We start from the raw sequence: 15,954 nt of genomic DNA on the forward strand, positions 1-15,954 counted from the left end.
AAGCCTTTCAAAAAAATAAACTAAACCACCTCTGTTCAAAGACTTCAGTGACATCAGTGTCATTTAAGTTAACTCTCAACTTTACATTTTTGGACTAAACAAATATTTCATCAAATCAAGCTTGTGGGTCCTTGGAGGTCAATAATAATAATATATGTTATTCCTCCAGAAGATTGTCATTAATTCAATAGTGTTATGAATTATGACCTTTATCTGTTTGACCCAGTACATACACGTGTTGAATCAACTCTCATCTGCGTAAGCATACTGATATACCCTTGATACCATGACGTCAACGTTATCAGATAGACTGTCTATGCACAATGATAGGGGCCATATGGTTGGTCAACCAAAATCACAACAAATAGTAAAGGACCCAAGTGTGCCTATCTTGTCAGACTGAATGAGAGGGTGGTTATACCACAGACCACACACACAGATTGTCTGCAGACTCTGCACTTCTCCTCATAGATTCATTCAACAGCACTATCATCAGTGTTGCTGGAAACTTTATTATTTGTATGTTTGTTTATACGTTATCTTTGCAAATGATGAATTATGTTTATGTAAATGGGGAAAACAAAACCAAACATTCCTCACACAAATTTGGCTCCATCCGCCTGTAGAATCTCTGAGAACCCCCTGTTGAAGACCCATGATTAGACAGTTACTGTTGTAGAGCACCACCAGCAGGATTATTAGCCCACAATGCCAGTTGAGGTAATTTGCCATATAGGACTGGACCCATGTGGACATGTTCCCCAGGTTCTATGTTCCCCACTTTCTTACCACCTAAACTTACCCCTAACCCTAACCTCACTAAAACTAATGCTGTGTGAGGTGGGGAACATAGAACCTGGGGATAGGGTGGACCCCGAAGAGGGGAGTCTTCAGTCCACGGTGGAACCTATGGGAGTGAGTCTGTAGTTCAATGAACTGTACTGTCATGAAACTGTACCTTTCCCTATGAAAACTTCTAAATAATAAATACTTCAATCAATCAAAACCCCTTTTTGAGGTATCCTTTAAAACTTAAGTTGACCTTGTAGCCTACCATTGAACTGTACCATCACGAAACTGTACCTTTTCCTATGAAAACTTCTAATACAGTCTTCAATCAATCAATCAATCAATCAATCAATCAATCAATCAATCAATCCAGTCCACTAGACTGTTCTGCTGTGCTGTGCTGAGCTGAGCTTCTCTATATTTTGGAAATGCAATCTGGGCAATACATTTTAAAATAGCAACGTTGCATTTATGAACATGAACACATACAAATACACAGTTGTCCTTTTCGTCAGCTGTTGCATGACGTAGTTCCGTCAATCTGATCTGTCTGTCAAGCCCACATGCAGGCAGGCAGGCACATAGGATAGGGGGGAAGGACCTTAGGTCCGTTTAGCCACGGATGAAGCTGTTTCCGGGCACAGGGTACCACCAGCAGCAGTAAACATGGCGGAGGAGCTGCAGGAAACAGTGGAGAGACTCCAGTCTCGGCTTCTGGAGAACCCGGAGCCCCGCAAGGTAACGATCGTCGTGAGGGGGTGACTGACCGGGGACTGGTCCGGGCTGGAAGCGAGTGGCTCCCCGGGCCTGCCTGGCTGGCGCTGTCGCGGCGTGTGCCACAGTGTGGTGGTTGTTTCGTGGAAGATCTCTCCGTGTTTTTTTTTTTTAAGATCACGTCACCGTTATACCGTAAATAATGTGGTCTTTTAACTTTGTTTGTAATTATGATGACGGACTTTATAATAACCCGGGCCTACTGGGCCTATCAACTATCACCAAGTAAACGTCGTAACGTAAATATTTGCCAAAGCAAAGGCAGTTAAGGCACTAGTGTGTGTTATCTGTTCTGTTAGCCGTCCCAGTGCTAACGTTGGTGCAGAAGTACAACCAAGCACACACACTGAACATTGTGATCTGTGATGAGCACCAGTGGTGTAAAGTAACTAAGTCATTTGACTTAACTACTTGAGAGAATTTCCAATACATTTATTTGTTACTAGTTAATTTGATATACATTATACTATTTATAAACCACTTTAGCCCTATGTTATACCTTGGCTATTTTCAAACATTTTATAGTTTTAATTTGAAGTACACTTTGATGCCAACACTTTAATACTTTTACTCATGTACATTTTGAATGCCGGACTTTTACTTGTAATGGGGTATTTTTTTTTCTTTTACATTGAGTACTTTTTCCAACACTGATGAGCAGACCGGAGGCAGATTGCTAGCTGTGTAGGCCTCAATCATTCATTACAGTGGAACCCCCCCGCTGGGCTCTGCACGACATTGGTTTGTTTTTGTGATTCATAAACAGCCATACGGGTGTGTATTTTCAGTAATTAATCTACTGAAATGGAATTGTCGATACAACGCAATTATAGGATTTAGGACACCGACACTGTCGTGAGAATTGTACTGCTACAACTACTAGCCTACTACTAGTACTACTGCTGCTGCTGCTGCTACTACTACTACTACTCTTTTGTCAGCCTTGTAACCCCTCACACAGAGTGACCCCCACAGGCCACGACATCACTTTGAATGTACGCCATGACGTTGCGCAATTAGTTTTTTTATTTTATGTATTTAATCAGAATTGTGAGTCATCGTCAATCAAGCATGACTAATGCTGTCTAGATGGAACTACATGCTCATCAAACAATGAGCAGAATGCCCAATCGATTCTTGGATGTCACTGTGTGTTCTTATCACTTGGAAGTGATAAGAGTTATTAACCTTGGAATCAGACTGAGTTTGCACTCTATTTTTGTAACTTGTGTACTGTAGTATGTAGTTATGATACTGCACCCGTGCTTGATTTGCTTAACTGTGATTTACTCATTTTTACAAGTGAGGCCTATATTGTTAGTAGTAGGAATTGTCATTTAAATGTTGAGGTGTGCAGGCAGTGCAGCACCACAATAAAGGATAGCATTTAGCTTTCTACCATTAACTTTAAGACCATGTTGAGTCATTGTGTTGAAAACATGTCTGTGTGGGTAGAGTTGCATGTGCATTAATATTGGAGTATGCCATAACCATTGTCATTTTTTCTTTTTCCTTACCAGTTAGTGAAGACCCTGAAGAGGCTGGGAGAACTTCCTATAACTGTAGATATACTTGTGGTAAATACTTTTTTTTTTAAACTACATGTCATTCATTTGTTGTTTTTGGGATGAGTGCATGTAGCATCTTCAAGCTCACAATAGGGAGGGCCTGATTGATTACGATCACAGGGGAGCCGGTTTTGAATCCAGGTTATGTTGGGGTCTGGTTTAGCTTGCTTTTATATCAGAGGAAAGGGAGGATGTTTCATTGAATTAGACCCATTAAATGAAGCTGTACGCCTCATCCTATCGTGTTCTGTCTGGGGTAAGTAGAATCATGAAAATATCCACTATGTTATTGCCTATGTGGGCAGTAAATGTGAAGACCTTGCAGTCATTTTTTCCAGTAGCAGGATATCAAGAGCCGATGTCCTGGTCAGTGTTGTCACAAGCAAAGTTTAAAGCATGCTTCCATCTTTTTATGATGAGGCAATATAGCACTAATGCAACATGTGCTACACTCACTGAGAGATTTAGTGCACTTACCTCTTAACCATTAGAGTAAAAATGTGGAGATTAGTTAACTGTTGCATATTTCAAACATACACCCAGTGCCATACAAGCACTGAACAGACTAGCTGTAAAATGAAGGTCTCCGGTTATCGTACAGTACAAATGCAAACATTGACTCTATGAGAGGGGCTTAAAATAGTCAACTTTCAGACATGTACAGTATATGTGTGAAATGTGAATGTGAAACAGGTTTGGGAAAAAGAGCATGCATGCCCTCTGGCTTGTCTGGATAATTAGATGTTAAATAAAACAAAACAAGGCAATGAAACCTAATAGATAAAATGTATATTCTCTAGTCTGATATTATTCACTACTCAATCAAATCTACAGAGTACTGCTAACCACTACTTTCCCTCTTGTAGGAAACGGGTGTAGGGAAAACGGTGAATTCATTTAGAAAGCATGAGCTTGCTGGGGGAGCTGCGAAAGATCTTGTAGCCAAATGGAAGGAGCTGGTTCCTCAGCCAACTGACAGGTAATTATAAGCATTTATTTAGAATACTTAAGTTTGACACACTGGCACCCAGAGTGACACGCAATCCATCGTTCATCGTTACTCTGTAATAATGGCGATCTATTGCATGCAACTTTGGCTAAAGGTTAGTGGCACCTGGTGAAAACAGCTAACACGATTCCTAAAATGTATCATATTCCCAAAGTATTACAATATTGTCTAGCAGATTTTACTCACAGATCTTAAAGTCATAAGATCGGTAACATGCCCAGATGTCCGCTTTCAAACTACTGGGTTTATTTTTTGTACCTCTTGCTGCTGATCTCTGCCTCCCTCAGCCATATCTCCGGTAATGTGATAGAGGGCCGCAGGTGAAAAAGGTGCACACTGTTATGATCCAGGTATCTCGAAAATCATTGAAGATCCCAAAAGTATGACTCAAAACATTTAATAAGCTCTATTTGCACTAACCCTCTTTAAGGTGCCTCTTTCTAACTGTTGAGACAAATGTCTTAATGGTATTGAGGACCTCAAATTGAGGTGATGGTCACTGACTCACTGTACACGGTTATCCTTTGATTAATTGCATAATGTTGCTGTCACAGATCCAGTAAAAGCCATGCCAAAGAGGCAACACGGTCACATGCACACTCTCGGGGCTCTGAGGCGAGCTGCGTACGGGGTCACAGGCTTCCTCGGGACCCCTCTCCTGAGGAAGCGCACCCCTACAGGGTAGAGGAGGATGACCGGGAACCGGAGGAGAATGACGAGATGGAGGAGGAGGAGAGAGGCTACCACACCAACTACTCCCCCTCACCGCCACCACCACAGCACCAGCACTATAGCCCCTCGCGGCTGGCCCATGGCATTGGACCGGAAGGAGGCTACCAGTCCGAAGGCTACGAGAGTCCTGAGCCTGAGCCCGAGCCCGAGCCCAGCCCGCCGCCTCGCAAAGAGGCCCGCCATCACGTAAAGCCACACAAAGAGCCCAGCAAGAACCACCATCAACACAGTTCCCATGGTGACCACAGCAAGGACAAGGAGAGGCTCAGGGACGAGGACAGGCGGCAACGCCACACACAGACACAGAGTGGCGATCGTGGTGGTGGCAGTGGTGACGGTGGGAAGGGCGAGGGGAAGAAACGCAGCGCAGATGGGGAACTCAAGGCTGCCAAGCACAGTCGGCACTCGACACAACACGACGGCAAGAAGGAGAGGGACAAAGAGGAGAAGAAGAAAGGAAGTGATGGTGAGTGTTGCTCTGTGGTGTGTGTTTCATGCAAGGCTTATTATTCATTTTCTTTTCGAGGATTCGAGGTTTGAGTAAGCTGTGTGATCCCATGTATTTTAAAGGACAAGTGGACAACTAGGGTTCATATTTTAGATAGTCATTAGAGAAAAGAAAAGATGAGTGTTAAAATGTTTTCATTTACTTCTTGCTATTGTTTTAGTGATTTTAACGATTTCGATTTGCAAGCCCATTCCCGAGATGCACCGCAATCTTTCATGGGCAGATGTGACTTATGGGGCTGGTGTAAATGGTAACAAAGAAATTGCCGGCTTATTGTGTCTAAAAAGACGCATGCTCCCACCCACTGAAATCAAATTACTAAAATCGCTAAAACAATAGAAAGCAGTAAATTAAAATATTTTAACACATCTTTTCTTTTCTCTAATTGCAATCTAAAATATGATCCCTTATTGTAAAAAAGTTGTCCTTTAAAAATACAGTTATTACCCTGAAAAAGCTACCCGACATTATGAGAATTCTGATCCATTGTGCACGGCCCTTATTCCGTTTGATTTGAAATGTGAGCTTTTCCTTTCTTTGCAATGATCCATTATACTGTATACTAGAATATAGTCTTTACAGTCACATGACCAGGCAACTTAAAATCTCTTTCCGTCATCCGGTACATTACGATGGAGTTGATCAGATAACACAAAGTAATTGATGAAATGCTGAACAGGCAACTGGATGTAGCACAGTTATTTATATTTACGTATGGACATTTGTTCACACACAGAATGCAAAGATTGCATAAATGATTTTTCCTGAATAATGGCTGCTGTTGTTTTTCTGAGAAAGTGACAGTGGTAGGCACTGTTGCCTCAAAGCAAGAAGTACCCGGTTCAAACACGGGACAGAAGTAGTGGCCTTTCTGTATAGAGCTTGTATGTTCTCCCTGTGTTTGCATTGGGTTTCCTCCGGGTACTCCGGTTTCCTCCCGCACCATTTACCTGCCAATGCAATTGACCAAGGTACTGGCAATACAATTGGAGTTGGTCCCTGAGCTCTGTCTGGTAGTAGCTCACTGCTCCTAACTAGATACAATGGGTCAAATAAATGCAGAGGACATATTTCCCCAAGGGGAAATGTACAGAGTGTGAAAAATGTTTGTTTGTTATTTAATGGAGGTCAGGGGAGGTTTAAACCATTTTTGTCTAAAAAAATAACTCTGAACTTTTAATTCTATAAAATCAACTAGTCTCCTCATCCCTGTGATTCGGAGATAATATTATGCGACTTCAACTAGGTCTAGTTACTGCTCCCTCTGCCTCCCTTAACGTCTCCCTGTGTATAACCAGGGCGACCACGGGTTGCGCCCAAGGACTCTCCGCCTCCGGTCAAGGAAGAAGACTTGGATGAATTTGAGATGCCCACCATGTCATTCGAGTCCTTCCTCACGTACGACGCCCCCGCGGTCGCCAAGAAAAAGAAAAAGCCATCGTCTTCGTCGTCGTCATCATCGCACAGTCGGCCATCTCACACCTCGTCCTCTTCATCTTCCCATCACACACGTGCCCCTCCCCCTGCAGCCTCGTCTTCATCCTCCAAAGCTAGCAAGGCCAATGGGACTAAGAGCAGTAAGAAAGGGGAGTCGGGATCTGCTTCGGCCCCACCAGAGAAACGCAAGAGGGTGAGAGTACAGGAAGCACTTTGAAATGTATACCTCTTTTAACTCTTTTCAATCAAGGCAATTTATCAATGCTGAGTAGTTAAAGGGCTGTGCCACCATACATTGCCCGTTCAAAGCTTCAGCCATATATCATAGTTACATAAACATAGACAATTTTCAGTTTGGCGTTATTTTTTAGATATTGCATATTCGCGTTTGTTAAAATCCTCTCCACAGTCATTAAATGATTACCGAACTTACCTATAAGTGAGACAGCACTGGATAAACACCAGTGCAGAATTCATGGAATTTAATTCCTAAATCAGTCTTTCCATTTTTTATTTTTTTGGGGGCTTTTATGCCTGCCTTCATAGCGTATAGTAGAGATTGACAGGAAACAGGGAGAGAGAGATGGGGAGAGACATGCAGCAAAGATCGTCGGTGTGTTGGATTACCAATCTCATGCTAGTTCCAAGTCTCTGAAAGTAGATTTTCCTACCGTACTGAATTGAATGGAATTCAGTGGCTTCCTTAGAAATCACAGTATGCTTTGGAAAATGGTGATCAGCAATGTCAAGTATACCATCAGTCATGGTAAATCATAACGGTGAGGCATTGACTACTAAGTCACAAAATCAAGGTATTGTAAATCTTACCTTTCTTAAGGTGGTTGAGGCAGTTCCAACTCTCCCTGACATCCCATTGCCAGCAATCCAGCCCAACTACAGACCTCTACCCTCCCTTGACCTAACACCACTGTCTCCACAAAGGCGTAAAGGTACTGATCTCAGAGCGTGCGTGTGTGTGTATTTAAAAGTTGTCTATTATCAAATTCTGTTAAGTCTCTCTACAATTGAAAGCTGGCTTTTGGAATAATTAAACAATTTTCTACAGTGTTTCATGACCTCCTAGAATGATTCATGTCCTGTGTGTGTCTCAACCTTATCCTGTGTGTCTCAATTATTACTTAGCACTTGATAGCTTGTTGGCCTTTTTAGCTGTCCAGCCTGAACTTGGTTAGCTTGTGCTAGGCACACCATGTGAGGAAGGGAAATGTGGACTCTTATGGTAATCAAATCTGCGAAATATCTCTTCACAAGTGGGTCTTACCTGTAGGTTTACCTGTATGTCAGCTTTCAATAGATAAACACATGGATGACATGTATGTGAAGCAAACTAGTCTGTGCAAATGATTTACCACTTGGTTTCAAAACCAGTTTCTCCTGCAAGCGTCAGCATTTGTATCCCTCCCAATGTACTCTTTGACTTTCTCTTCCTCTCCTGCACTCTGCTCTATTTCTGTCTCTATCCCGCCTTTGTTTTCCTTTCAGTTCCTGTGTCCAATGATGAGGAGGATTCAGGCTTCACTGGCAAACGGTTTCACTCCAAGATGATGGTCTACTCGGGAGCCAAGACCGCCTACTTACCCAAGATGATGAGTCTGTATGAGCAGTGCATCCGTGTGTTGCAGAACAATATCGACTGTGAGTCCAATCTCATCACTGACTAGTTCTGGTTGTTTCTCTCTCATTCACTCTCTTCTTCCCTCTCTCACCTGCTCATTATTTCACTCTTGGTCTCCTAGTCTTTCTCTCTGTCTGTCTCATCCTCCCTCTCTTTCTCTCTCTCTCTCTCACACACACACACACACACACACACACACACACACACACACACACACACACACACACACACACACACACACACACACACACTCACTCTTTATCACATGTCTCTCATTCCTGTCTTAATATCCTTGTACCATGTGCAATATGATCCACTATGAGGTCCTCTATGGAACATTGGCCTAGCACCTTAGGAAGGATCAGTTCTCTTGCATTCTCTGCATATTTTCAGACAAGATTTTCGTATTTGTTCGCTAATTCATTATTGTTATGCAAGGTTCCAACACTATATCATACTCGACCATGATTGGTGGAAGGCCCCACTCTATCCTGATTGGAGGAAAACGTGTCACCCAACAGTTTTTTAAACTGCTTTTTTTCTCCTCACAGGAGATGAGGCTGAAGTCCAAATATAGACCCAATTTTGTATTTGAATTAATTGAAATCACTTAAGAACGTGTCGCTCATTGAAATAATACATTTTCAACTGGTGTGAGTGACTTGTATTTCTTGTTTCAGTTGAAACGCAGTTATTTTCATTTATGTAACATGTGACAAAGTATACTGTACTACGAGGCTTAAGAATGGGAAGCAAATTAATGCCTAACCATGTTATTCTTTTCTGTGTATGATGTGATCAAAACCAACAGTGTAATTTATCAAGCTTTACGGTGCACTCATCAATTCATCAAATCATAAATTCATCAATTTCAGCTATTGATGAAGTGGGCGGGGTGCCCTTTGAGATCCTAGAGCCCGTTTTGGAGAGGTGCACTCCAGAGCAGCTGTATCGCATCGAGCAGTGCAATCAGGTAACACACACACACACACACACACACACACACACACACACACACACACACACACACACAGAGAGAGAGAGACTTTATATAAGTCTAATTTTCATGATTAGGACTTTTTATTCCTGGTCTTCGAAGGCCAAGACATGGTCATTATTCCGCTTGAGTCTTGCATTGTGTTGAAATGGCAACTATGCTCTTGAGTGAGGTTATGGAGCTTTGTGTCTCAGTAGCACAAGTCATGACCTGTAAAGTGTTGTCCTGTTTTCATAACGTGGTACTGCCATGACATTGGGATGAATAACTATATTCTGCTGGTAAAGATGTACAAAACCTGTGTAAAATTCTACATTATTGTCAAATGGCCACAAGTCCTACTGAAATGGCATTTTCAGTCATTTCATTTTGAAGTATCAGTCTGAAACGGAAGCCTGTGTGTTTCTGAACCAATCAGAAGGTCACAGCCCTTAAGGCATGGTAATTCAAGTGGTGTCGAGTCAAGTGGTGCCTAATGTTATGTTTGTAGCCTGCACTGCCCTGCAGCCGCAGCCAGAGAGACAGCCACTTGTGCAAAATGTTTGTTACCAAGTTGCTTATTATTCTAAATGATGTTTTCAGATACATATTTTAGTGTAAAATGGAGTAGCTCTGTAATTAAAAACAGCTGTGTTTGGAGGAAGTGGAATCAAGCATGCATATTAAGTATCCATGTCATCACGCAGCATGTTTTTGTTTTAGGAAGTAATAAGATTGGCTTTTTATGGACTTTTTATGTAAAAATACACAAATGGTTTATTTATTTTTTACATCAAGTGTTATGTATGCCCATATGACAACAGATTTGCTCTAAAGTGTGAAAAACATATTTTTCATTTCACTGGGTCTTTAATGTCTTATCTTAAGACAGTTTGCAATTTATTTTCTCTACCATGTGCCCCTTGGGATTGCATTATCTCCAATCAATTGGCAAAGCAAAAAGCATAACACAAAGATCTGTGTTAAGTCCATTGGCAGTTGTAACAGCGGAGCATAATTAATGGTGATGGACAACTTTGGAGAAAGTGCCACAAGCTAGATTTTGACAGTAAAATTAGCCAACTATGCTACATTCATCAATACACGACTTGTCTTGATACAAGTATTCTAACATGTTTAGGCCTGCCTATAATCAAACTAGATATATAATGTTACAAGCTAGATACTGTAGCAAAATAACACAGCAGAAGTCCATAAGAAATGGAGCAAGCTGTGCATCTCATTGCAATGTTCCTCTCAGCTCTCATCATCTATATTCACTCCAGTTTTATTTAAAAAACAGAAGAAATCCATAAGAAATGGAGCAAGCTGTGCATCTCATTGCAATGTTCCTCTCAGCTCTCATCTATATTCACTCCAGTTTTATTAATTGATTGACCATACTTGATCACAAGATTTATTTTTGTTAGTTGTCTTGAATATGTTGTTAAATGCTATGTATGCTGTCTTCCGGTCATTGTAAACAATGTAATGGCATTGGCATAGTGTGTAGCAATGGCATAGTGTGTAGCATGTCCTGTTTAGTACAAGTTCACTGAGCTCCCCTTTTTGGTTGAGAGCCATTGGAAGTGGCAAGATTTTGGAGGGGCCAAATATAGAGGCACAGTACTTTCTTAGAAAGACTGTTGCCTGGCTACCGCACCTGTAATGAGAAGAAATTGACGGGAAGAAGTGTGTGCCTGTCTGTTTTGGGCAGTAACTAGTAATATATTACTGTAATATTACTTTACCCAATAACATGAGTAATGTAAGGGATTACTTTGCCAAAACAGTAATATTATAGTATATTATATCATATAGTATATATTTCATATTACTTTTTTTGTTGACAGTCTTTTGAAAACATTTTATTTAAAAGGTCAATAGAGATTGCTGCATTATTTTACAGCCATTTTGGCTGATTGGTGAATCTTATGATTATTATTCAAAAATATTGGATTCAGTTTTAAAAGGAGCTGGCTTAACATGTACATATCTTTTTGTTTTTGCTAGTGGGGGGGCAAAAGTAATATGTTATATAATATAATATATACTATATTACTATTGATTCCAAGTAATACGTAATATAATATTCCTTGTTTTAAGGCGTATTATGTAATAAGTAACACATTACTCTCCTGAGTAATATTGCCCAACACTGGTGACTCATCCTTTTCCTTGTTTTCCAGTGTTTCACAGAGGAATCAGATGAGCTGTGGAGGCGTCACTGTGCGCGAGACTTTAAGCGCGCAGCGCCCCAAGAGTACGAGTCGTGGCGTGAGTTGTACCTGCGGCTGCATGACGAGCGAGAGGAGCGCCTGCGGATGCTCACTCAGAACATCAGCTCTGCACATGCCAACAAGCCCAAAGGTAGGAACAGATTTCTGGGCTGTGAAAGGGGCATGAGGATCGAACAGAAACAATTGTGGTTATATGGTCAACATAAAGAAAATAATTGAATGTCACGTATAGATTACCGCCTTGAATGTGCTGTAAGAACTCTGTTATACCAATGTCAAGTCCAGATCGTTAACCCATAATTAATTGTAAGATCCTTGTTTTCATGTTGGGTGTTAAATGTTATGGGTGTGAAGATCTGTCAACTGTTTCGTATTAGCATTGTTTTGTTTTTAGAAACACCTGTCCTACTACCTATGCTGAATACAAATCATAAAAGAAATTAAAAAAGAAAAGATCCCGTAATACCTGTAATTTCATTTGATTCAATTAGTTTGATGTGAGGATGTCATGAAATCACAATTTCAGAATGAAGGCATTTCACAATAATCACTCTGTATTTATTTCTTGCACAAGTGTTAGTGTGATTTTATGTGGACTATGTCCACCCTTTTTTGTATTTGTATGTTATTTTTATGTTTTTATGTTGCTATGGATCAAGTGTCCTTAATAAAGTTTGATTGATTGATTGATTGTTAACTCATTCTGTGCCAATGACTGCTTATGACGTTTTTTTTCCAATAGCCCTGTGTGCCAATGACGGCTTATGACGGTTTTTGTGTTTTTTAATCATTTTTTTTTTTTTTTTCTAAAGATGTCAAAATGACCTGAGATCAGAGAGATGCTTTTCTCTGTTTGTGTGTTCGCTCCCTCGTTTAGCTGATTGAGAAAATGTGTGTTCATGTGTGTCCATTCTAGTGGATGGACACTTTTTTTCATTCAAACAGCTCTATCTCTGGAACCATTTGTCCGATTGCCAAAATTCTTTTTGCCACTGAATCACAACAACTGTGTCTGTTTCTGTGGGGAAAAAAATTATAAAAAAAAAACTTTTTTTTTCATTGCATAGTAAAGAAAAACATACAAAATCTCGGCACAGCTACCTTGGAGCCATTTTGGCATCTGGCACAGAATGAGTTAATACACTTATTTCCGCAATTCAACCATGCCTCTGCTATATCATTAAAAGACATTTTTCTCCCTGACAGGAAGAACGGTCAAGATGGCATTTGTGAACTCCGTAGCTAAACCCCCACGCGATGTCCGCCGGCGACAGGAGAAGTTTGGTACCACTTCAGGGTCCACGGCCAGCTCTGCTGCTGCTGCTATTAAGTCAGTACACACACACACACACACACACACACACACACACACACAGCTACCGTAATGCCCATTTATACTCTACATTTATAGGTACAGATCTGGACAGGACGTCTCTGTATAGAAGCTTACGAACACAGAGCAATACCAGAATAAATTGTAGGGCGCAGTAGTGATCCCCTGCCAGAGGGGTGCGCACATTGAATGGTACTCAGCAAAGAAGGTAAAATTGGCATACAGCGCTAGGCACTACCAGTTTAGAGATGCATGTAACGCTTGCAGACGTAGCAAAATCTGTCTATGAAAAAGAACAAAAATCTGTGGATATCTTGGTTATAAAAAAGATTGAGATAAGTTTAAGTGTATGACTCATTATTTTTTTCTTTGCGTGGTATTTATCCCATTTGGGAAAAATCCCTAAATCATGTTTAGTTTATAGCTGGTTTGGAAGGAGTGGCAATCCAGGGGTCTTGAGTTGGTGTCGGCTAGTCCGCACCCTTGCATCGCATTTAGCTCATTAGCTCAATTTGGCTGAATCACCATGAAAGTTATCATTTGCATCAGAGTCTTTCTTTCCTGTGGTTTCATAGCTTGATGTTCTTTTTTAAACTTCCCTTAAAGAACGTTCTTGACATTTTCTCAATTGACTGACCTTCAAATAATGGACTATTGTTTCTATTAATGGTCTTTTAACAAATGAGGATGTATAGGCTGTTAACTGTATAGCAACTCTGCCCTGTCTCAAAACAGATTCTCAAATAAATTAACCACTTGAACATCAGCATCAGCATCCCTATTCTGGATGGCGACATTCGTCAAAAATAGCAGATCTACAGGATCTCAATGCAACGTGTTGTGAGCTTGTAGATACATTTTCTACTTTCGGCAAAGAGATATGGTGTAGTTTGAAAAAATAGCTCACTGAGTACATTGCAACTCAAGTCTGTTCTACAAAGTATAGAGGATTTAAGTAGTAAAGAATATAAGACATTCTATTTAAAAAATAAAACTATTTATTAAAAAGCATTCCAGTTTGCTAAATCATGAAGCTGGACAAGAAAATGCCAAGAATGCGTAAATCTGTGACTACTTTAAGAATCTAAGATCGATTCGAAAGTACTGTATATTTAGATTTTCTTTATGCATAATAAGATATGTGTTATTTCATTGTTTTTACGTATTTATTGTCGTCTGATCTGTCCTACCCCCATTGCTGTTTTTCAGAGTAAGGCCTGCTGTGATGTACAGCTCTAACCCTAGTGAACCGGCTCCCTCGTCCTCTTCCTCCCAAAACAGTCCTCCTCACAGCTCCTCCCGCTCCTCCTTGGCACCCGCTGTAGGAGCTGGACCAGGAGGCCCTGCCGGGCCTGCAGCACGGGACAACAAGCCACAGGTCAAAAGTAAGTGGCACAGCATCAACCATATACACACAATGGCCATGTTGTGCTTACGTCAGCCACCAGGGTTGGTAGTATCACCTTGTTTACTAGAGCAGCATTGTATTAAGAAAAAGGAACCAGGGAGAAATGGTACTAAATTATGTTTTTAATTTGTCTGTCATTTTAACCATCTCATGAGTCTCTCTCTCTCTCTTTCTCTTGTAGAAATTGCCCCAATGATGGCTAAAACTATCAAAGCTTTCAAGAACAGATTCAATCGCCGATAGAATGGGAGGAAATGAGACTGAATGTATTTTATGAATTTCAACTTCAACTTGGGAGCATCTATGTGTTTTTGTGTTTTTTAATTTAAGTACAGCAGAAGAGGAGAGCACTCGACAACATGGAAACTCAAATACGTACTCAACATCAACTTACCTGGCCCATTCAACATATCAACCTCATTAAATAGAAACCTTTTTATCTCCAGAAATCAGCTTTTCAAGAATGGAGAGAAAAAAAAACATTGCCCTGATTACAGCATGTGGTTTCAGCATGCAAAGCTTGTGGATCTGTTACATCATGAAATGGTCTACTGAGATTGTTATGCCTGATATATAACTGATTGCACACTGTGTTGCGAACCGCAAATAGCAGATCTACAACCTCACAAGGCCTCGCTTATCTCCCAATTAGGGAGTCTTACTGGTGTGTTTTGAGCTTGTAGATCTGCTATTTTCAGTGTGTGACACAGTGCACAACTAAGTATATGTTACCCTTTAGGTTCAGAGCTGAGTTTCAAACTTTTTGCAGGCAAGATATGAAATGTACATACCCTGCACCTATTTCTGGAAAACCCCTGTATAATTATGGTTACATTGTTATTTAGTCCTTGTTCTCCAATAGACTTGTGAAACAAACCTATTCTTTAATTTCCAAGGCCAGGATTTGTCTTTTGTTACTGTCCATCGTGACCTAATTGTACACTACTTTAGGAATAACCTTTGCACAGAGTTCTAAGCTCTCTCTTAATAGTTTGTGCAGTGCTTGTCACCCGACATGTCAACTTGGCCGGCTAGTGACTCCGCATTTTTAAAGAACTATATTGAGTTGGACCCATCAACCTGTTTTTAATCCCTGTGAATTTTTAAAACGACAATTACGTGATACATGCATACTGTAGCATCATAGGCTTATTTTATCTCCTACCTGTGCCTCCCATCTCATGGTTTCCTGCTGTGTTCATTGTTGAACAATTTGTGCATCCCTACTTTCATCTGCTTCACTGTGATAAGTGACAAATGAGGTGACTGACTGCGTGAAACAAATAAGGGACAAGGGGGAAGAATAGGACAAAGATGGAAGGTAATAGGACCCTTGCAGCTTCACTCCATAATGTTAATGAGATGTATTTATTTTCAACACTGGGACCTGGCACCCCAGTACAGTACTTGGGCCTGAAAAAAAGGATCAAAAGAATAATTTTATTAGATTTTAATAAATGTTATATGGACATTTTTAATAAAATAAAACTGACTTTTTGCCCTCACAATTGTGGTGTCCTTTTTATATTGGTGGATTAAACTGT

The 15,954-nt window shown here is 40.6% G+C and overlaps 1 protein-coding gene across 1 annotated transcript; it reads left to right on the forward strand.

Annotated features, from left to right (window-relative positions):
* Window positions 1-1,385: 1,385 nt before the first annotated feature.
* On the forward strand, window positions 1,386-15,902 carry eloa (elongin A). Its single transcript, XM_080735082.1, has 12 exons — window positions 1,386-1,527; window positions 3,084-3,140; window positions 3,998-4,110; window positions 4,695-5,338; window positions 6,679-7,010; window positions 7,656-7,767; window positions 8,321-8,473; window positions 9,329-9,426; window positions 11,619-11,799; window positions 12,876-12,999; window positions 14,212-14,387; window positions 14,592-15,902. The coding sequence occupies exons 1-12, from the start codon at window positions 1,456-1,458 to the stop codon at window positions 14,651-14,653; spliced, it is 2,124 nt and encodes a 707-aa protein (XP_080591208.1). The 5' UTR covers window positions 1,386-1,455; the 3' UTR covers window positions 14,654-15,902.
* The last annotated feature ends 52 nt before the right edge of the window (window positions 15,903-15,954 follow it).

The sequence above is a fragment of the Nannobrachium achirus genome, assembly GCF_963921795.1.
Source record: "Nannobrachium achirus genome assembly, chromosome: 10".
Lineage (NCBI taxonomy): Eukaryota > Metazoa > Chordata > Actinopteri > Myctophiformes > Myctophidae > Nannobrachium > Nannobrachium achirus.

Excerpts from the sequence above, each read along its gene's own strand:
- eloa (XM_080735082.1), top strand. The coding sequence starts at position 1,456 with ATGGCGGAGGAGCTGCAGGAAACAGTGGAGAGACTCCAGTCTCGGCTT. Across the intron at positions 1,528-3,083 it reads AGAACCCGGAGCCCCGCAAG|TTAGTGAAGACCCTGAAGAG; the intron begins GTAACGATCGTC and ends TTTCCTTACCAG. Across the intron at positions 11,800-12,875 it reads ACATGCCAACAAGCCCAAAG|GAAGAACGGTCAAGATGGCA; the intron begins GTAGGAACAGAT and ends TCTCCCTGACAG.